This window comes from Pseudopodoces humilis, chromosome 1 (genome assembly GCF_049639895.1).
Source record: "Pseudopodoces humilis isolate 2021_Gansu_Grassland_sample_001 chromosome 1, ASM4963989v1, whole genome shotgun sequence".
In the NCBI taxonomy this organism is placed as follows: domain Eukaryota; kingdom Metazoa; phylum Chordata; class Aves; order Passeriformes; family Paridae; genus Pseudopodoces; species Pseudopodoces humilis.
Genome location: NC_142200.1, coordinates 102,544,644 through 102,568,308, shown reverse-complemented (window position 1 = coordinate 102,568,308; position 23,665 = coordinate 102,544,644). Strand labels below are relative to the sequence as shown.

The 23,665-nt window shown below is 36.7% G+C and overlaps 1 protein-coding gene across 2 annotated transcripts in view; it reads right to left on the bottom strand.

Annotated features, from left to right (window-relative positions):
- The window catches only part of CNTNAP2 (contactin associated protein 2), a 1,024,120-nt gene that overhangs the window by 54,882 nt on the left and 945,573 nt on the right, over positions 1 to 23,665 (bottom strand). For both annotated transcript variants that reach the window (XM_005519091.3, XM_088052353.1), the window contains exons 20-21: positions 22,196 to 22,329; positions 9,366 to 9,459 (exon numbers count right to left, since the gene is read on the bottom strand). In XM_005519091.3, the coding sequence (XP_005519148.2) occupies positions 9,366 to 9,459; positions 22,196 to 22,329 (228 nt within the window). The remainder of the gene's footprint in view (positions 1 to 9,365; positions 9,460 to 22,195; positions 22,330 to 23,665) is intronic.

Below are 23,665 nucleotides of genomic sequence, written 5' to 3'. Positions count from 1 at the left end.
TCTAAGTCTCATCCTGTGATGCCAGGAAGTCAGATTTGGTAACTATCTTATTAAATGCATAGCTTTGTCTGCATTTATGCAAGTGGAAATGTTAAGATGTTACCTATGGAAAACATAAAGGAAGTCTTTAAATCCTGGTTGGATTAATACAGAAATAGTAGACCACTCCCAGCTTCATTAGCCATGCCTTTGACTGTCTTGCAAAGAATCCCATGTGAAAGCAGAAGCAGGAAACCAAGAGGTTGCCATTGCTCCAGGGAGACTGACAAATATGCTAATTTTATGTTAAGTGAGCTTTTACTGAGTGAAGAAAGTACATATTTTCAAGGTGCTAAATTGAAATCAAATCAAATTTGGCTGAGAAAGACATGACAGTTTGATGAATTACATTAGCAATTGTAATAGTGCTTTGCTTTGAAGATGTCTCACAATATCAGTATTTCTGAGGTATCTCATCACCAACAACCCAAAAAATGATTTTCAAATTATTCTAAAGGAAAAAGTTTTTTTTTTGGGGGAGGAGTCATTCTAACTGAAGTATTTTAAACAACTCATTTTTTCTGACACTCCATGACAAATTAATTTCTCACCTTGGACATTTTTGAGATAACTGTATATATTATGATGCAACCTTTACACAGTTTGGATTCTGCAACTGACAAGAAGGATCAGGAGACAATTTTTTGATCAATAAGCATTTTCATGTAACAATGAGACAGATGACAATCTTTCTCCAAAATAAGAAGAAGGACGGAGTGGTAAAACTCAGAACACAGTCTGAAGAGGACAGAAAGTAGGAAGGAGTAACAAAACCAGTGACAACATATATTATCTTGCTATCAGAATGAACAAAAGAAAAATATTACCTTTTGCTGGGAGACTGACTGTAACTTTACCCAACTGCTTTGTTTGCAAGTAGAGTACAACCCTGGTGGTACAGTAGCTGGGAGTCACTGAGCTAGATTTGTGAGTTCATATAGTCATAAAGGAGAGATTTCTAGGTAGTGGTCTACATTTATGGGAGAGGAAACAGGCTTCTCTCAAAAGCAAGTTGTAAACATGTGAGTTTATTCCTGTTGTATTTAAAGGAGCTGTTTATGAACTAGTCACTGTACTGCAGATTAAATACAGTTTTATTATGGCATATAAATCTAAGAATCAGTGACTGTTGTGTTCGGTGGCATAACAGTGCTACTATTGTGGCAGATTTAGTATCAGAATAAACAACCAAGTTGCAGCACAAGGAACCATTAGTGACAATGACTCTGCTGTGAAAAACCTCTGAATCTAATTCAGGAAGCTATTTAAAAACAATGCTATCCTTAGTACTATACTACACAATCCTATCCTATCCTATCCTATCCTATCCTATCCTATCCTATCCTATCCTATCCTATCCTATCCTATCCTATCCTATCCTATCCTATCCTATCCTATCCTATCCTATCCTATCCTATCCTATCCTATCCTATCCTGTCCTAGTACTATACAACACTATTTTCTTGATAAGTCTAAAATTTTTGCAAAATATTCAAATAAGATACCCTAAGACCCACCTCAACAAGAAAAAAAAACCAAACCCCAAACCCCCCAAACAAACAAACAATAAAAAAGGAAAAAAGAAAAAATAAAAAAAAGAAAAATATTTGATAGAATCATTTCAAACAACCAGTTCCTGCCAAGTGGTGTCATCTCTATTGGCTTGGCAAGTTTTAAAGCAAGATCCTGATACAACCACAGTATCTGTTTTTATTTACAGCATGGATGTAGCTGACACCATTGGGAATCACACAATCTTCCAAATGAGTTCCTTCTCCACGACAACTAATAGTGTTTTAAGTGTTCCCTGAAATATGCAGATGGAGAATGCATTACTGTACCTATCAGAAAGGACTTACTTAGAGAATGCATATATATAGCTTTAAAATTTGCTGAGCAGAAACTCTTGAAATTAAGACATCAGCCAGGTTTTGGCTCTGTAATTCAAACAATAAGAGCATTTCTTTTAAAAGAAATGCCAAGTAGCCTACAGCCAAAGATCTGGTTAAACAGGAAAAGGTTGAAGTGTCTTTCCATAATTTATATACTTACTTTTCTTTTTGTGACAGTGGGAATTAAGCAAATTATTCACCATGAATAATTTAGTCTATGAATTTATTGTTCTATATAAAGGTCCTAAAGAAAGATTATCTTATCTTCACATTTATTCATTGCTTAATATTGTTTGAGGAACATGTTTATTTTACTATGTCTTGAACATGCTCATGCAGAGAAGGTGTTTTTTTGCTTTTGCAAAAAGCAGCAGCACAATATAAACTTTACATTCTATATCCAGTCTAGTTAAGCAGAGTTTAATAGTGTGAAGATCATGTTGAGACTTTGAACACAGTTAAATTTCATCTAAAAAAGCTGAGCAGCTTAAAACCACATGGACAGGCCCAGGCTTGTCTGAGAGAATGAAAGCTGTCCAAGCCTAAGGCACAGTGGCACATACCATGAAATTCTATCTAATTTATACTCCAGAAACTCCCACATCCATTGCTATTCCCAGGTTCTCCAGCAACCTGAGAAAACTTTCTCCAGATTCTAGAAAACCTGTGATCCTTCTGGCATAAGAGGCCTCTGCAGATCAGAGGAAGACACAGCTTCTAAATTATCAGTGGTGGGAGTGAAAACCAGTACAGCCCTTGAGGGAAAGGCTTGACTTGATCCCAGTGATCTTCTAAAACATGGGACACGAGTCACTTCCTTTTCTGTCTGACAGCCTCGGCAATATTTTAGTCAGGCTATGTGTTGTTTTTTTATGATTTCTCCCTAAGTGAAGCAAGCGTCAGATAAAACCTGAGTTTTTTTTAATTGTCAAACAATGAGTGAGTTTTGAATTAGACATAATTTCTGTATGTGTTCTTACAAGGAATGGCATCTACTACTACTACTACTACTACTGCTACTACTACTACTACTACTACTACTACTACTACTACTACTAATCTGCACTCTCAGCAAAATAATATGTCCAGAAGGCTATTTCTAAAGCTCTTTCTGATCAAATAATTACTACCTATTCACATTATTTTTGAATGTTTTATATCTAGAACTATGGGTAGAGGTTGCCCAAGCCAGGTAAAGTAAAATAAAATTTTAAGACTTGTGCCTTGGCTTATTAAAGACAATTTTTTTGTCAATTCTGTCTGTTATCTTAGGGGAATTCTATTCTAATTTTTGATTTTTCCTTTCAGTATACCTGAAGGAAAATTATAAGATGCTATACTTTCAGGAGTACCTTTGGCTTTTTCAGAGTGTGTAGTCCTTTTTATTTTAGTGATTTATAAGCCTTGAAGGTGCTCTGAACTGTTCGATTTTGCTATCTATGCCATTAGAATTTTATGGGGCCAATGACAGGTTTTATTGATGCCCCTGTCATGTTCAGTTCCTTTCTTTGACCTTTGAAAGCAGCTGCATTTGAAATAAATTAGTATTAGGCATTACACATTACAAGCAATATAGTTCCTATGGCAGGGAAAAGTTATATAATCAAGATATGCCACCTTAACAAAATACAGAAGTTAGGAAAAGGGGAGTCCAATTACTGAAGTTTAAGTTTTCATTTTATTCTGTTGCTTTTAAATAGTGTTATCAGTGTTTTGAATGTCAGGTAAGACTTGTGCAAATACTCTGTTCAAAATGGCACTAACCAAATTAAATTGCCTTACAATCACATTTTTTTTCTTTTCTTTTCCTTTTCTCTTTTTTTTTTTTCCCTTTTTTTCTTTCAGAGCCAGTAGATGAATACTTTGGAAAGAACTGTAAAACAATGGAATAATTTTCTCAGCAAGATTCTGTTGAGTGATTTTTATGAAACAATTTTCAGACATGTTAAAGCATAAGGGAAATAACTTTAGAATTTAGGAATTTAGGATACTCCTGCATCCTATTACAGGCTGGTATGTGAGCTAGAAGACCATGAGAATAAAAGGTGATCTTCTGGAGCTGTTGGATGCCCATGGATGATTTGAAGGCTGGTAATCAGTGAAGTCTTTTCACAGAGACTAGCGCAACAGGAAATGAAAAGGCAGCTTCCAGTAAAAAGTGTGAGAGGGGCTGGGAGGTGAAGAATCACCTGAAGGGTAAGAGTGAAAAGTTTGTGGGAGTAAATGACTACAGCTAATTTTTGGGAGAGCAAAACTGGCTACAATCATGACAACAGAGATTACCTAAGCATCTAATTTAATCTGGTTTGTCTGGAGTCTACCTTCTGCCTCTCTGGAGCCAGGGCAGATGAATCCTTCAATATTCTGAAAAACAGCAGGAAGATGCTGCATGGTTGCTGAGAGGAAGCAATGAATATTCTTGGCTTCTATTCTTCATTTTGGTTCTCAAAGGATAAAATTCCCTATTTCTGCCTCAGAAGTTATTGGGGTTAAACTGGCAAATCAAAGTGTTTATCATGTCCTTTGGATGGGAGACCTGTAGATAGAAAATGTTTCTTTCTGAATATGGTTTGTAGGTAGGATTCTCAGAGAAAAACCAGACAGATCAAAACCAGAGGTCTGAAAGAAAAATGGCTTTTGTTTTGGTCAGGTTTTGACTACAAGAGCTGCCGAGCATTGCTGCCTTTACCAGAAACACTTCAAACAGTGAGTATGGACAGACAGATCTGAGATCAGAGAAAAAGGCAATATTAAATCCCAGAGGTGTTTCAACCAGGCTGATAGCATTATACAGGAGGAGTAGGAGAATTGTCCAGATGTTATATTTTTGTATGACAATTCATACATAACTCATGCAGGGGAAAGGACATCTCTAATATTCAACTGCTACCTGCCATAGCAGGAGGGCTCCCAAAATGACGAGATGCATTCTCAGTGAGATTACAGTACAGAATGTTAATGCTGCTGCTCAGAAATGAAGCAGCAGGCAGCTACTTTGAAGCAAGTTGGTGGATGAATTTGCTGCATGCTAGCTGTTTTTTCCTCATTATCAGTGAAAGTAGGCTGAGCTACCCTGCACTCAGAGTGTCTCTCTGCACTGCAAAATGGAGAGCAGCAGAGCTCAAGCTGTGCAGCTCTGAATGCCACACTCCCAACATATATAATGAAGTGCTAAACTCGTTATGATCATGAAGTAGTAGTAGATACATGTCAAAGATGCATAGCAAAATAATACTTTTATATTATTCATGATCTATTTACAGCTTGTACTATTTTCCAAGATGAAAATTTGAAAAGTGAGAAAAGTGCCCTACAGTATAGACATCTAATTCTAAACTGGTGCTTTATATATTAACATTAACTTCATATCAGATGAAGTCAATGTCTAAAAGCATACCCAAACTGAGCACCTATTATGATTATGCCTATATCCTCTCCAGATTTTTTTCATAGACGCTATCAAAACCCACTTTTTAATGATGGTGAATGCTCTTGAAGAGATAAAATGTCCATTCTTTGACATGAAACAAACCCTCTAAGTGATAAAACTGCAGTTGTGTGGAAACATGGACACTGAAGCTGGTTTTGAAAGTGTGTGATGGTTTCGGTAGGATGAATTACATTGTAGGTCATTGATGTTTTTCAGGTACAAGCATTGAAGTACTAAACTGCCAAGCTTTTTCTATAGAAAAGAAAGTATCTTATCTAGGACTAAAGAATGATTATCTCTTGGAATAATTGCCATTGTTCACTGCTGGAAATTCAAAGCATTCTGAACTTTTGCCTCCTATTATTCAGAATCTATTTGTAGACAGATGTCATGCAAGAAAAAAGGAGTCATTCTTTCTATACCGTACCTAAGCCATGAAGCAATATCATTTATCTCCTCCTTTTTGTGAAGTTTCCCTGTTCTCTCCTTTGCATATTTGAAACTAACTGCTTTGCTAGATGTAAGCTGGTCCTACCTCCCACCAGTCCAAGGTGCTGAATGTCACAATGAATCCAGAGAAATGTCTCCTCACCAATTTTAATTTTCACCACAAACACCACTAAACAAACAGAAACTCCAATTAGGTAACAATAAACAATCTTTGCATTAACATCAGGAAAACCCCACCATATCTAGAAATTGACCTTCTACCACTTCTTCTCAAAGCAACTGCTTTTTGTGTAAAGAATCCTGGCCCTTGGGGTCGATTTCTAGGACCTTTCTTTAGCTGTAGAGTGGTGGCAGCTGCTTTTGTAAGAAGGACCTGAAAGATATTTCCCTTTTGTCTACTATATACTAGAAGTCCCTGAAGAGCACTAGCTTGAGGCAGAGACAAAAATGGGGCCCACTGAGGTGAGCTGCAGGGACAGCTGTCAGTTCTGAAAATGATTATCTGTCTGATGATGACTTGTATTATGTCAGTTGTTACCAAGTGGATATTCAAGTATTTCTGAAAAGAGACTATTTAATTTGGAGTGGTTGGTGGAAATGAAGACAGGAAGAACATTTCCTTTACTTCCCTTCCACTCTCTCAAGAGCAACTCTTGTCTGATCTTGGTGTTTCTGTGCTCAATCATATATCCTGTTAGACAAACTCTCAAATTATTTCTGTTCACCAGAATGATACTTTTACAAAATCATGTGTAATTATGTTTAGCTAATTCCTTATAAATAGATATTAAAAGCCAAATAAATGTTCCACTTTTAATAATAAAGTACAGACTAAGAGAGTACAGGTGTAGTTACCCAAAAAGGATGTGAAGACAAAGCTGAGTATTGCATCCAAACCCTCTACACTTAATGGAAAAATCAAACCTCTGCTTTATTCTACCTCAGTAATGAGCTGCAAGTTGCAGCCTACATGAAAATGTAGATGCCTGTCACATTGTCTAATTTTCACTTTTTCATCTTCATTACTTATCATTCAGATATCCTGGTTTTCCCTCTCTCCTTATCTGTCAGCCATCAAAGCCTAAATACATCTAAATAACAGATTAAAGAATTTCCTTGAAACATTAACAATAGCTTTCTATAATTTTTGTGAAACTTTCTCTAGTTTTTCTCTAGTATTTCTCTAGTACTATTATTTTTGTTACTACACACACATGTAGCATTTTTCATTTGTTGTGTCCTTCAACTTTATTTCACACCTCAAATTATTATCCATTTTGCCTAGGTAAGAATTGTGTACTAAATGCCTTTACTTCCAGTTTTCCAAAAGGTTAAAATTATTTTATATCAGTATTTTTCAATCCAGTGAACAGTTTTTTGAACTAGTATTTCAAGGAAACAGAAGGCATCCCAACTTAAAGAAGAAAAGTTCTCCCTGATTGCGACTCAAACATTTTGCTGTTGTTCTGATGTTCTGCTTCACAGAAAATATTCTGAGCAGTTACAAAGCAACATTTTATTAATCAGTCATACTGTAACACCTAGAGCAGAGAGAGGTGTTGCATTGCAATAGGTGTTGTACAAGGGATCATTTCTGACGGGGAGCAGATGAACTCTATCACAGCAAGCACAGCTGTGGCAGAAACGGCTGCTCCTATGCAAATAACACCAATAAAAATGGAAATAAGGCAGATGGAAGACCAGTTTCCCAGTAAGATTGTTCCAGAGTGCTCTTCAAAAACCCATCTGTCTTTAAAAATCGGGCCTTGCATTCATTTTTGCTGACAAATAAGAATTGCACAGTATGGGAACAACAGAAACTGAATGCAAGTGATGCCAGAGTAGCAGTGAAATGGGAGGCTACTCCCATATTGCCCATTTGGAGAATGCAATTACATATGGGCACAAATTGCAACTTGATCTATGTATCCAGATCTTCTGTTGGTTCTAATCCCTCTAGACCACTAAAATATGCCTAGTCAGTATGAGGTGACAGCTAGAGGCTTTAAAGATACTGAATTCTATGTCTACTTTCCCCTTCAAAGTGCAGTACCTGGGTAACCCTGTTAAAGGAGCCCTTCCCTCGTTCAATATGACTCCAAGATCTGCACAGTAAAGCTTATCAACAGACGTGGTCAGTTGCAGAACAATTTTGCACCAGGAAATCCATCTCTTTGCAGTGAAGTTCAATTTTTCTTTGGTGGAAACTGTAAAAGGGATTTTTCTTTGTTTTCTTGTTTGTTTCTTTAATAGTGATACATTTTTCTGCTTGATAAAATGCTCTGTTTGCAAAGACAATAACAAGCAGAGAGGAAGAAGCAAAAAAAACCCAGTCATATTGCCAAAGGGCTAATATAATCCCATGCTATTAAAAAAATTGAGTCAGACCATCAGCTCCAGCCTAGCTGCCCAAATTAAATGCAGTAAGGTGGGAATGCACCCAGAATCCAGAGACTGATCAAAATCAGACTGCATCATCTTTTGTACTATCAACAGAAGTGACTTGGAAAGTACTAGAAAATAGTTCATGATTTTCCTGATAGCCAGTCATTTTAAAGGCTTTTCATTTCCTATTTCATGGAAGTTCTCCGCGTTAAATTTTAAGAACAAAACAAATGGAATCTACAAAAAAATCCCATAACTATGTGGTCAATTTCTTTACCACTTAAAAAAACAGTGCAAAGGGTTCACAGATTAATGCCTTAATCACTTAACAAAGAAAAGTTTGCAATTTTATGGATTAATCTCTTCACTGAGTTCAAGCAACCACATCTCTGTGTAAAGTGCTTAGAGGAAATAATATTAATTCCCCTTTATCTCTGAAAAGGGCAAAAAGCCCTCCTTACAAATTGTTAATGTTGGGAAGACTTGCTTATTGAAGTGAGTAACCCTGGAAATTCATGTAAGAAGCCAGTACCAGAAAAATTGAGCAATGGAATGCTAAAAATGAGGCCAAGGCATCTGTATGCCTTGAGTTCATCTGAGGAGCTGGCCAGGGTCTGCTGCACAGGAAATAACCATGAAATCCATAAAAGGGATAGGAAATGTCCAGATGAGCGTTGCTGCAGGTGTTACAGACTGCAAAGGACCTCACTGGTGGGTGTTAGTGGGAGAGAGTGGTGGTTTGCCAGAGTGATGAGGGACAGTAATGCCACAAGAGGATGCTCTGGCATAAGAAGGCTGTCTGCACAGATAAAGACATTGGACAAGGCACACAATAACTTCACAGTGAATGATAATATTCAAAATAACCTCAGTATCTCCTGGTAGAAGCAGTGATCTCCATAATTTCCTTGGATTGCCATTGTCTGACACCGAGAGGGTAATGAAACCTCACAAAGACGCTGTTAGAAGGGTCTTTTCACCCACAGTTTCTTTTTTTCACCATGTATGGCAGAAAATTATTTATTTGCATGCTCATCAGCCTCTGTGACAGGATAAACATTTTAGGAACCTCCTTTAGATATAACTCCAGTATCACCATTTGTATGACGTGTCCAGCAAGCATCCTGCTACACACACATCGTTGTCCCAGGTATAAAGTGAAATCTTACCTATAACTTTTCCTAGGAACAGTGCCTTTGGGGAATTGAACTGAATGTCAGAAGTGGCTGGCAGGCTGTAACTTGTTGGAGGATAGTGATCAAGCTGGAGAAAGAGAAAAGAAATTATGAGTATTTTGAACTGATCTGCTTACTACAGTTCTGATCAATCAGGTCTACTTCATGGAGTTTATGCCATCTCTTATAACGGTCTAATACACTCTACTTTCATTTTCATACAAGGAAAACAAGAGTAAATACCCTTCCTTCCATATCTGCCATCTCCACAGCTCCTGAGGCCTGGAGAATACCTATACTGAATATATTTTTGTTCTGATTGTTGTAGAATCACATCACTTTTTGCTTATGTGCTCTTCAATTGCTAAATATAACAACAGCATCAATAATAAAACAACTTTTTCTTTTCATAGAAATAGATTACCATTTGGGACCTATATTACTGCTAAAGCTAGATTTACATAGCTGGGAATTTGAGACTAATTCAGGTGTTGGGCATTTTTCTTTTCTCTAAGAAAAGTCATAAATTAATAAGGCACTCTTTTTTTGCACTTCATGCTTATTACTTTCTTGTGGAGAATATTGTTCAATCTGATTGTGATGATGCCTATTGAAACCTAAATAAATTAAAGAGTAATCAACTTAGCTAAATAGTTTAATCTATAGGAAATGCATATTGTCCCTGATATGGCACAGCAATCACGTTACATTAGCATATTTCCCCCAGGTTTTTAGCTATTTAACAGAAAAATGTGAAGAAAGAGAGTAATAAAATGAATTGCCTATGCTTAGTAATAGTGCTATTAACATAGTTTAATATAGCTCAATAGAGTTTAGATTTCACATTTCATAAAGGTAATTGGGATGAATTTTTATCTTTACTGTTATTTATTTCCTCAGATTCACATGTTTATTACACAGGCTTAAAGAGGACAGAGCAGTAATAGTTTATTTTATTCTGGCCTTGCTTTGGCACAAAACAGGATAGAAACTCATAAATGTGATTTAAGACTTTGCAGGGTACAATAGATTGCAAAAGTAATTCTCAAGAAATGGCAACTCTACGGGGCATGCAATATTTTCCCATATCTTTTTGCCGTATTTCTAATTTCAAAATGTAATTATTGTGGATTACTTTGTTTTAATGATACTGCAAATGCTCAGTTCAGTGGTTAAAAGTAAATGAATGGCAGGTAGTGTAGAACTGAAGGGCTGAATCCCCTGATTCCCTTCAATACCGTGAGCTCAGGTAGTTGTAAAGCCTCCTGGTGCCATGAATCTGCAGAGGCAGCCATCTCAAAAAACTGTAACAATTGGAGGAGTCTTGTCTTTCTTATAATTCCCCATAAAACCCCAAGAAGAAAAGTATATATACATAGTAGACAGGAAAAACAGTCTCTGCAGATTGCAAGAAAGGGCTGGCAAGTCTTAATGTTCACAAATTATTTTTAATTTATCATAACTAGTATTCACACTGATTGTTTTGAGATAAATACGTAGAAAAACATAGTTCCATCTTCTTACTCAGAAAATAAGGAGCTTCAGTTTGTTCAGAGTTTTGTGAACAGTTTTTCTTAGATTTTTAATAAAGGGCAGAAATACATATTTTGCCTGAAATTAGAGTTATATAAATTTAAATTGAAAAGAGTTATTTTGGAAAATGTGTAGTCAAGTGAATACAAAGGGTTAAAATAGTAAACAGATCTCAGCCTCAAACATCTCAGGCCCTACTAAATACAGACTCCACCTGAGTGCTTGCTATTGGTTTTCCTGATGGAAGAGAAAGGTTCCAGCATTCAACATTGCAAGGGCCAGACCCATTTTGGGAACTGCAGGCATATCTGGTGAAAAAAAATATTCTCTTGTTCTTTCAGGACATAAATAGAAATGGCTTAGATCTGTCATGGTATTTACCCTTAAGATTATTAAATGAAAAGTGTAGACTTTAGAGAGGTATATCAGGTGAAAACTAATCCACAAAACACTGATTCTCCATCCTCTCATATATCAAGAGATTAACCTTGTGTAACTTCTTTGTCTGCTGCAGAATTGCTTCCAATACATACACAGGATTCATCTTCTTGGTTTTCTTTTTATTAATATGACTTAAAATATGCTGAATTAACTGATAAAATAATCAGGCATACTACTACTTACATTGAAATCTCTCAGTATCGTCAACATTTGGGTTCTGTCTTTTTCACAATCAGTCTGTAGCAGCTTTAAAATATTTATTTTTATTGTGATCTGGACTCTAGGCAGTGGTGTTGATCAGATGATCATTAATCAGATAAAATATGAATGAATTAATTAAATATCAATGTCTATAATCAATTTATGGATTATAGACAAAATGTACGCTGGATGTCCGAAAGCAGTCTAAAGTGTCCAATGTCAGACTAACAAATAAGTACTAACAAGTAATAAAAAAGGCATCCCTGCCAAATGTGAAGGCTGTGTACCTGTGTACACGAGTTGCATCTGCAGGATATACATTAAAATGAAAAGTCAATTAAAATGATGAACCACTGTGAACATTTACATGGACAATTACAGAATATCAAATCCTGCCAGCTGTGGCGTGATAAGACTCCCTTTGTGTTCTGGCAGTGTTCAGGATTTGGAAAGGCCCTCTCTTTCCCTATCTTGGAACAGGTTAGTTAGCAGTAACCTTGTCCAGATTTAAAAAACAAAAAACAAAGTCCTTCCAGTGACCTCACCTTCCCTTGGGACTTCAGCATAGCAGAGCATTCCTTCCTGGTACAGAGGCAAAAGGGATTGCAGCAATGAGAGCAATGATGTGTTACATTGCAGGCTCTAACAGGAACAGACACTTTACAGCTGAGATTTACTAGTTTAAACAGATCTCTTGTACTGAATAAAAACCTGAGTCTAGCCACTCACATATATTTTTCACATCTTGTTGATGTCAAGGAAAGTCAAGGAAAGTCAAGGAAAGTCAAGGAAAGATATCCCAGTGGGTTCAGCTGTGGATTGTTTTAGTGACTTTCTGAAGCTTTGGGTTGTTCTGATTCCTAGTTAAAATAAATCTTTATTTAAAATCTCTATTTAAAAGCTGTTGATACCAATTTTCTAGGGTGAACATTTCTGATCAGTGATAGACCCAGCTCCTGCTCCGTTGCCAGCTCTGGCATCTCTTGTCAGGGGATACCTGCATTGCTTCCCACAGCTTTGAGCGATGCCTTTCTCTAATCCTGGCACCTGGGATGAAATGATGCACCACAAGACAGTGGGTTTAGGGAACAGTGGCTGAGAGCATAGGGAGATTTCTGTCCACATGCTTTTATTGATTGTCTTTGTACTAAACTAGAATTACCTAATAAAAGAAACCTTATTTTTTAAATTTTTTTTTTAGAGACCCTCAGCCTCGGGTTTCTTTACCGATCTGTGAATTAAAGCACCATGCTGAATTCTTTCCAAACCTGTATGTGACTGCCATCCAGTGGGGGCTCCAGTGTACGCAGCTGGAACAGAGCAGCCTGCAATCTTTGCGTGAAATACTAGCCTACCAATTTAATAGAAGACACGTAATAAAAAAGGAATTACTAGTGCCAACTGATATTTAAAAGATAATTTGATTTCCTTATTTAATGAAAATTAAATAGAACCTCTGTATACACCGATGCTGATGTCATGATTTAGTATAAAATTATGGTTTTAAAATTATATTTAAGATTTTTCATTAAAGCTACTTTTCTTTAAAAACTCAATAATTTCATTTGAACTTCATATAAACATACAGCGTAGCTTTAAGTGTCACATAGATGAAAGTAAGTGCAGTTTCTGAGGAACTTGCAGTTTCTGTTCTCAAGTCACGTCACAGCAGGGCAGACTGTCTTTTTCTGAAGTTGTTTGGATTTAAGCAGAAGTTCAATAAAATTCTCTTTCTTTTAAATTACTCTTCACTTTGATAATAAAAGTAATCTTGATGGGAGTTCTGAGATTAACACAGATATCAATCTAAGGGCAAACATAATGTCTGCATCACTTTAGTAGTCTTGGGAAAAAAGGTATAAACACAAATGCTTACCTCATCCACCCTGTGGATATATTTACATCTGAATCACTGTCAACCCAGCCTGTGCACTGCTGTAAAGTTAGGGTTTTTCTTTATGCTGGAGGCATTTTAGAAAAAAAATGTCAAAATCTGATGAGATAATATTGCTGTAAGGGTTAATCTCATACCATCTGATGTCAGTACACCTCTGCTATTGACTTCAGCAATAGCAGGATAAAGAACGGGGTGTTACAAACACGATCAGTGTAGTATTTATCTTCTGCATTATTATGATGATTTATCACTTGTGTTACCAACCTCTGAAGTCCTGAACAAGGGCTTTATTGTGCTAAATTCAGTAATAATACATAATAAAAAAATTTCCTTCTCAAAAATGCCTAAAAAATTTGAACAGACTAGGCCTGTGACCTCAAGAAAGTAACAAGGTGATATTCAGGTGTTTAGATGGAGCTCCTCACAAGTATGATACCAGTGTATAAGAAGGGAACTGATTATGAAAATCAAATGGGAGGTTTTCTTACATTCCTTTTATTGGTGTAATGTAGATGATTATTCACCTGCTAAAAGGTTAGGAAAAAACTTAAACCCAATATTTTTAATATCGTAATTTTTTTAAATTTTTTTTTTCCCTAGTACAAGAGGAAAGGAGCAGATTGGAGTGGTAATTGTGTAATTGATTAGGCTAATCATGGCCACTCTCACTGCAATTCAGCTCCTTCCTTAGTGTGGCACTAGTGCTCCGCTGATCTGTTTCTGCCCGGTCAGGTCCTTGACCCAGGTTAGTGCAGATTAGATCAGATCCAGAGCAGGGACAAGCCACGGACTGTAAATGAGTAGTGGATCCAGAGAAACAGGCAGGACCATAAACCCAGCATTTTTTACTGCCTTGGACTGTCACAGACCCGCAGCCTCACTGCTCATCCGGAACACAGGAGGAGGCACACACTTCAATGGTGTGATGCTAGGCAAACTAAAGGCTGGCATTGTGCTTTGAGCTCTGCAGCTGAAATTTCTATAGAGGTATAGTAAATGCTATTTTAGGAACTACTCTTAAAAATCTGTTTTGCTGGTGTAATGCACTGATTTAGCCTTTAGCAGTTGTTTTTTTAAGTAAAGGTCAACTTCAGTATTTGATAATAAAGTCTCTTTTTTGCAGGGATTTATATTAAAAATGATTAACAGGAAACAGGCACAGAAAAAAAAATAGATACATTGCAGAAAAAAAATAAAGTGGGTTTTTTTCTGGTTTAAAACTTGAATACTTTATGTACAGAAAGCTTGTATATATACCTGAAAGCTGCTGTTGTTCTGCCAAATAATGACAGGCATAATTTGCCTCTCTCTAAAAAACCACAAAATTTTGGCTAAAATTTTAATGTAAAAATAGAAACATAACTGAAAATGTAACAGAAGCACTGATAAGGAAAGACACACCATTTAGTTTGGCTGCCTTCAATTGAAACAATACTCTGATGCTTCTTTCACAAATCTGTTGACTTTTTATTGCTCTCTTTAGTAGATGAATTACAATAAATGTTAACAGAAGCAATAGCAAGTCATATAATGCCAAGTCATTAAAATTAAAGAGATCTACCTCAGGTACCTAAAGATGACTTTCACAGGACATTAATTTGTCCAATGTGTGCTTCCATACAATGGAAATCACTTATTTCATGGTAGGTTTTGACTTTTTTAGCTTTGTCTTGAACTCTGGCATTGCCTAATGATTTTTTTGTTCTTTCCTTGTTTCAATTCCAATAAAATTATATAAAACCAGAAATCACACAGGCCAAGGAAGACACACACACACACTCATCGCTGAAAATATCTTAGAGAAGAAGGAAATAGTTTCAGCGTCGCCAATGTAAGTAACACATTTGTGAGGTGGATAAGCCTGCTGATACGCTCTGCAGACCTTTGCTCTTCTCTGATATGCAGACTCAGGAAATACCAGACTGCACCATGCTCACTTCTGACCTGAATGGCCTTAGCTTTATTTCCAAGGAAAATGGGGGTTTAGGGTGAAGAAGTCATTTCACCTCTGGGTCTTATCACAATACGTGGCCTAGACATGGGCAAAGTCTGGGACAAGGCAGCTGAAATATGACTCTGAATCCAGCAACACAAGCTCTGCTAAAAGGGTATGAGAAGGATGGATATAAAGGAAAGGAGTTCCTCTCCTATGGAGGGGTTTTACAAAGCAGAAAGTAATGAGGAATATTCTTCCAAAAGCCCTCTAAGTTTGAAACTATCTCGGCTGATGCAGAGAGGGTTAAACTTTTAAGAAGATATCTACATTGTCACCTGCCTCTGCCTCTCTGCAGCAGCTACAGGGATACCACAGGGAGCAATGCTATGCCCAGACTGGGGTGTAGGGATGACGTTTTTCCCACTGTTTCACCGTGTTTTTCCAATAAGAGAGAAATATGATGCCATGTCCTGATGTTCAGGTGAGGATATTCCACCCACTCGCTTGTTGATGAGTTTGAGTTTGTTGATGAGAAAGGAGTTACGGTTTTTGAAAACTTTTTGTCTGTCTTTCATCAAGCTGAGATTCAATGGGGATGTGCTGGCTCACCTTGACAGATGCTACTAACCAACTCCATCACACACAAAAACAGAGTAGAAGCTGTTAATTTTTGAGGTTCCTGTCTACCTATAACTGTCCTCTTTAACTGAAATATTGTGTCTCACACTGTAAAATAAAGAAATTGAGTAAATTCAGTGAAGGTTTAAATCAACAAAACAACTTGGAGCTTATGGTCATCTGGTGAACACAAAAGAACAGGTAAGAAAATTAGTAATCAGTGAATTATTTGCTCATTTCTGATTCTGGTACACACAATTTTAATTCTGGACTCCTGTTTCTTGCTTTTGTTTACAGACATTTTTCAGTATTGAACACCTGGTAATTTGCAACATCTGTAACATCCTTATAGTTGGAGGGAACTTGAATTATTCAAAGATCAGGGTCTGTAATTATTTATAATTTGGAAAACAGATGTTGCTTAGGGTTATAGGCATGATATCCTATATCAATAAAAACTTTTATTTCTTTCAGAAATAAAGAAGTTTATTGATATCTATTGATAGCTTTTTATGCTACTTTGTCACCTATTTGTGGAAAGAAACCTGCTGTATTTTCAGACCCAAGTAAAAAACACTTCCTTGTGACTTCTGATTGAAAAAAGAGCTTAGCAGTTATGGGTAAACCAAGTGCTAACGCATTAAACATGCAGATCTAATGTATGACTCTGCTCTAGAAAATGGTCTGAGTTTGCCTTTCTGTGGCACTAGCATTTTGAGTAATACATTGCCAGTACAGAAGGGCAATACATAGTGAAAAGGATGTATCCCCAGGGATTTTAAATAATTCATTTCAGCAGGAAGGCCTTTACCATTGAGAGAACAAATGATTTTTTTTTGCCTTTAAGCAAAACGTGTTTGGAAATTCATTAATTATTCTTTCAATATAATAGAATTACCTGGGTGTTAGGAAACAAAGCAGAGGGTTAACTGTTGCATTGATGTTAACTATGGTTTACATGTTTTACCTGTAATTAAAGCCCTGGATACTTAAAACATGTTTTATTCATGTCAGCGGCTATGGAATTTGTAAATACTATCTGACTGGTTCCTTTCAAATCATGAACAGTACTTCTCCATTCCCTACCAGTTAAATGTTAGCTAAACCAGCCTTCAGATTAATCTGGTGTCTAGACAATTTATGGCACTACCCAAAGGATGCTGAGGCCGCATAATTCCCAGAAAATGAAGGAAATAAATAAATATGGTATTTCTACATCATTTTGATGGCATAACAACCATTACCATTTCTAATTCTAGGGTAAATGTTTTCAAAATGTGACTCAAAAGGGAGAGTTTTCAGAGAAGAGTTAAAAAATAGTTTTAAGTCTCAAAAACTATAGATGGTTGAGGGTATAATAAAATAGATCAGTTTATTTAGCATCTTGCAGACAAGATGAAAAGATGTTTTAATCAGCATCTCTGAGAAAGTGTGAAGGGGAGTGGCGTCTGACACTAAACGTTGCTTTCATCTATCAGTCTAGACACAAAGATCCCAAAGTTAAATGTTGAAGCCTGCAGAATTCCAACTGTAAATTAGGTGCAAATTCTTTACAAGAATGGTACTTATGCACCTTAAGACACAGCCAAAGGATATGCTAAATTTTCTATCATCTGAAGTCTTTAAAGCTGGATAAAATGTCTTTCTACAAAATTTTGTTTACTGCTAACATTATTTTTGGGTTAGTTCCTGAAAATAATTTGGTAACTTTTTTATAGCTCTCTTAAGCAAGAGCTCAAACAGTGATCGTTTTCTGTTGAGGCTTCAAAGTAAAGGAAATTCAACAGTTAGATGTGATCCTACAGAAACAATAATGATGGGAGAGGACATTATAGCCTCACTGAAGTCTATGAGAAAGTTGCCACTTGCTTTAATGAGAACAAAATTAAATCTACAATTATAAAATCTTTGATATGTTAATTGCATTTATGGTTGGGATTATATGCAGACTGCTTTGCTCCACTTCACCCATTTTATTTTAATGCTATTATGTTTACCATTTTATTTTGTAATGCAGATTAGTTTTGAATTAACTTTGTATGATTTACATTTTTAAAGCATCTAGGAGTTTGCAGCTGTTATCTCTTTTTAAGTAATGCAGAGATCTAAATGGAAATGGACTTGTAAAAATTCTGTTTCTTTTTGATTTCATTTGGGTAAGGGTCAAATATTTCATTGATCATTTTCCACAAAGATGGGTGTATACTCTTGCTTGCCTCTGATGAAGTTGGAAAACGGTGATTTGTACAAATACATTTCCTGTATTGTTCTCAGCCTCAGATGAGTTTAGGTCAAGATTCAGCCATAAAGCCTCATAATTTAGCTGATTTGGAGCAGAGTCAACAATTAACATTGAAATTATATGGTATGGTTGTGTGCAGCCCATACACCACATTTTGACATAGTGTCCAAGCCTGAGGGAGAGAACTGTCAGCCATCCTTCTGTGTGGCCTTCTGAGAAGATGAGCAGTGGCTGCTGATAATTGTCCTGAAAGCATACTGAGAGTTTAGGACAGAGTTTCTTCAGAGTCCTGAAGAAGTTGCTCTGGTTTAATTCTTTTCAGGAACAAAGAAGGTGTTACAAACTGTGACTCATAGCCCATTACCAGAAATGACTTTAAAGCAGGGATGGAGAGCTGGAGACCTGTTGAGAATGTAAGGAAACTGACAGGCCCAGTCTGAGTCCTGCTGACTATCAGCTTTATTCCACTAATAATCAGAGCATATCGTACATTTTTTTCCCTTTCATTTTTTTCTCCTTTATTTTTTTCTTTGTAGCAGTCTTATCTCCCTTTGTGAACCAGAACATAAAAGTCTCTGATCCAGATTCCATCCTGATTTTACTCTAGGGACATGCAAAGAAGCAGAAGGTATGAATCTTGCACTCAGGCTGCAACTATCACAGTTCTTTAAGGTACAATTTAAAGCCTGCTGGAGGCAATGGAAGGCCTTTCATTTACTTCAATGGGCTTTGGATCAGAACCTCTGCTAGGGAGCTTTTGTCCTTGGCTTTCTTCAAAGAAGATTTTACTGATGTGTGAATAGTGTTAATCACCCATGAACACTTGGTAAAGAGTGATCTGGTTTTTATGATATCTAAATACCCTGCTGAAGCATGAAATCTTCTAATGAAGTCAAACAAAGTAAAACTTGCCCTCCATAACCTAAAGCTCAGCTCTTGAAATGTCATTTATTGGAATAATGCATTCCCCATCTGACAGTCTGGGCTTTTTCTTGCCACAGGTGAACTAATGGAGCCTTGGAGGTGTGCCATAGTTGCTAGTATCTGGTATTTTTTTAGAGGAGAGGAATAGGAATTGTTACTATCAAATGTTAATTTTGTACCCCTCATGGAAATGAGAAAATAAGCATATCTTTGTCCCTGAATCGATGTAATTTGCTTTTCCTGACATATAAATTGACTGTATATCCTTAATCTTATCCTCAAGAAACCACTGGCAACACAATTGAGAGCTTGTTATTTAATGTAGAACTAACTATTGATTTGTCTGCAGCCAGTGAATGCATAAAACTGAAATATAAAAATAATTTGACAGAACCTTTGCTACTACCTTCAGTCTTGAGTGCCATGGTATGTTAGGAATAGTGGTACAGTTGTAATAAAAGCAATTCACACTAAATATTTGTTCTTGGGTTTATTTTGTTACTTTATGGACACATAGTATTGTGGATACGTTGGTTTCAAATCCCACGTCAAATTCTGATTTTATGTAAGTAATCAGTGGCCTCCTCTCTGCCAGCATGAGGTGAACTCTATGAGAGTTCACTAATGAGTCTTTTTTTCATATTTATATGTAAGTGAAATTGAGAATCATGATAAAACTCTGATTCACACAGTTTGTAGGGTACCAATTTATTGCCTGGCTTCAGATTTTTTAAATCTCTCTGGCACTACAGGGTTATTACAGTAAGTTAGAAAGACAGGTACTCTAAGTATGAACTTGCTGTTAAGATCTCAGAAATACTGAGTGCTCTTGAATTGAAGCTTTGATGAGAAATAAATCCTTCTTGTGACACTTTTATGCCCTGTAGAGATGTGGAAGTGTGAGCAACAGCACCTGGCAAGCAAGCTGTCTTCTTTAAAAGCAAGAAAACCAGCTGCTCATCAGGTTGGAGAAGGATTTAGCAGGAAATAAAAGTCTACTCAAATGTTCATAGCTCAAATCTGCAAGAGAAAACTCATACTTTATGATTTGTCCTCTGAATACTGAGAAAAACTGTATTTATATCTTCTGTATTTTCAAACACTGTGAGGAGTTCATTTTTGAACAGGAGTCATTTTCAAGTGAACAATCTACTTAGCAGATTAATTTCTGTTCATATCAGTTCTCTCATTCACAGAAGGTAAGCAGATGAGTAATAAATTAAACTTACAGAGGACAAACAGAATTTGACAGAAATAGTCTCTTTCAGGATACAGTAGGGATAGGATTTCTAGATTTGCTTTATATGGGACCCTTCTTTCCCTATTCTTCCATGTGCATCAGACAGATCATCTCATGTAATAAGTCTCAAATGTATCTGCTTTCTGGTTCCATAAATAAGTTGTACACTAAGCACATTAAATAGATTAAATTTTTTTTTACCCCAGCAGAGTAACACTAACCAAAATATTTCTGGCTATTTGAAGTTCTAGAATATGAGTATTGACCATGAGTATATGAGTATATATGAGTATAGAATATGAACATAGACCACAGGCAGTGGTCTCATAAAACACTGGGAAAAAATTGTTAGGAACCAAGTTCAGGTGAGTTGATGGAAGGCTGGATCATTTAACTGTGTGCATAATTTCCAGCTGGGCAAGGTATCTCATCTGATCCCTCTGGAAAATAATTTGTTTAGTTTTACAGCTGCCTAAATCAGCTGGCTAGGACTCCATAGGAAACATGCCATTCTTCCTCAAAATAAGAGCATTTAACAGCAGAGGGACAGCAAACTATAGGTCTTCCTTTGATTCTGTCTAACTATAGGAGAAATAAATGCAACAGCATGCATGACAGACACATATATCAATTTATACCCCTCCTAACCTCCAAAAGCCTGTAAAGATCTTGGATGTACCATCTGTATATTTTTTATGTTGTTTGGAATTTTGTGAATAATTTTGTGACAATTCTACTTCAATGCATTCAGTGTTATTCTGAGTACTGTGAGTCTCAGTCAAATGACATTGTAATGCGCTGAAAAGTTTCCTTTTGAGACCTTGAAACAATAATTGTCAGGGATTGATTTTAATCTTTAGGTAGTGTGATAGCTACTGTCCCTCATCTTTTGGCTTTGTTCCCAAGGAAACTTCCCCTTTTTATATTTCATTTGGTATTGGTTTTGGTTTGCTTCTTCTGAGCTAACAAATCCAGATTAATGTCTCCCACTCACCTGATTCTCCTGCCAACCAAACCGTTCTTGCATCCTGCTCACAATCTCCATGTTTGTGGATGTGATAACCAGGGAATGAAAAGTGAGTTCTGTGCTGACTACAGAGAGGAGGCTGCCTGGAAACACTGACTGCTTCTTGCAGTGCTCCCCTCAGTTATTTTAATAACATTATACTATCTTGAAGTTTTGTAAACTGAGATATATGGAGAGATGAAGTTTCTACCTGTGCTGTACCAAAACCTAAATAAAGCAGAGGTATGTGCCTTCAACAATGCTCTGTCCCAGACTCTTGTCATGCAAACACTTAGGCATCTGTCTATCTTTGCAAAACAGTTCTTGCAATTTCACTGAACTGCAGGGTAAATTTAAAATTAAAGACATCCTAATTTGCAGACTCAGGACTTAGAGAATGATGCTATTTGCATCAGGCTTCACTAACATTTAAGATGTTGTGGGGTATCCCTCCTGGCTTCCAGCTGCTGCTCCAGAATGGCACAGGTTTATCCTAAGTCCCACGTTATCTATCAGCCCAGATGTCTCTGATGCCCTCGAGCATCTACAGTGACACCTGTATTAGCCCAGATGTCATCGCACTAAAATGTGGATTTCAGAACAACATGAGCTGATGAAACAGAGGGAGTGAATAGCTTTTATTAACTCCTAGGAGTGTGGTCTGCAGGCAGAACCCCATCTACTGTACTTTTTATTTTCTAAATAGCACCGATCTTTTCAGAGCACCGGAGACCCATCAAGAAACAAAATGCTACAAGATATGAGTAATGGCACCAAACAACTCACCTGCAGCACGATGTCCCGTCCGTTCCGTGTGACATTAACAGTGTGGGGCTGTCCATTGGCCATGTTTCTGTGGTCAATGTCAATGTTATATGGCTCTTTGGTGCCTCCCAGGTTGTACCGAATTTGCAGATTCCCTAGTGAAAGAGAAAAAAATGTGAAAAGCACCCTCAGGTATTTTGATCTTTATTCACCAGCTATTTTCTTGTCTTTATTTTCACATACAGCTGTTATCATTTCACACTTAATTGCTCTCATAGCTGGTCTCTGCAGTAAGAGAAGAGCTGGTATTTGAGATTATAAAGCTACTGGGCTGAAACTGCCTCTAGTTTATAACCCAGAAGTGTGACAATGACCAGCATCTCCAAACCACAGTGTTTGTAAACACTCCAGACTGCAAAACAAACAAATTGGAGTTATGCCTTGAACAATATGGACAATTGGTACAAAATTGAGCACATCAAGTAACACTTCATTGTTGAGATTATTATACTTGCTGCACTAAAATTCTTTGAAATTATACAAAGCATGAAATTTTCTAAAGAATACACCATTGACATGCATTGAATAAAGGCAAAATTACAACAGATTAGCACTGACACATAATTCACACAAGGGACTTTCTTGCTCTCACGTTTAATTGTTGTTGATGGGTGACCGTCTGGACTTCCATGGAAATTTAGTATTATATTATGAAATGAAAACCTGAGGTTACATTGGTAGAAAAGTATTGTCAGGAGTGGTTAATTGATATTCATATCATACTGCAGACAGATTTTTCTTTTCTAAACAAAAGTGAAGTGTCTGCTCTTCATAACACATTTAAATATTTGATTAAAAGGAAGAATGTTTGTAAAGGGAAATGCAGCCCCCGCTTTTGATGAAAAATGGAAATATTCTGGCCCTAAAGAGCAGACTTAGACCTCTAAAAATATAGTTTAGTTGTGTGATGTTGAATTGCTCTCATGCACTGCCTTTCTTTCCCATGAAGGGAAAAAATGAATGGCATGTAGAATGCTCATATTATCCCATAAAAGAGAACAGTAGTAAAATCATCCTAATTATGATTTTCATGGGGCACTAAGGCACTATTTGGAATCAAAGTATATTCTGTTCATATAGAGTTTTAATACTGTAGCAGCAAATGGTCCATATCCAACCTTCATCCATCACCAAAATGTTTAGGACATTATATACTATATTACAAGCATATTTTAGTCACCTCAGTGAGTATCCAGATTTTCAGAACAGGACATGACACTTTCTAATGACTACCAGAGATATTGCCAGTTCAACTATTCAGGTGCCTTCATGTGGATGTCTATTTGTCCCCACCATAATACTGCTTTTAATACTGTTTTTAATACTGTTTTTAATACTGGTTCATGGCATGGGTCTGGCTGTTATAGCAGGTTTTTGGTTTCTTTTGTTTGTTTGGTTTTGTTTTGTGAGGGAGGAGTGGCTAAATAAGCA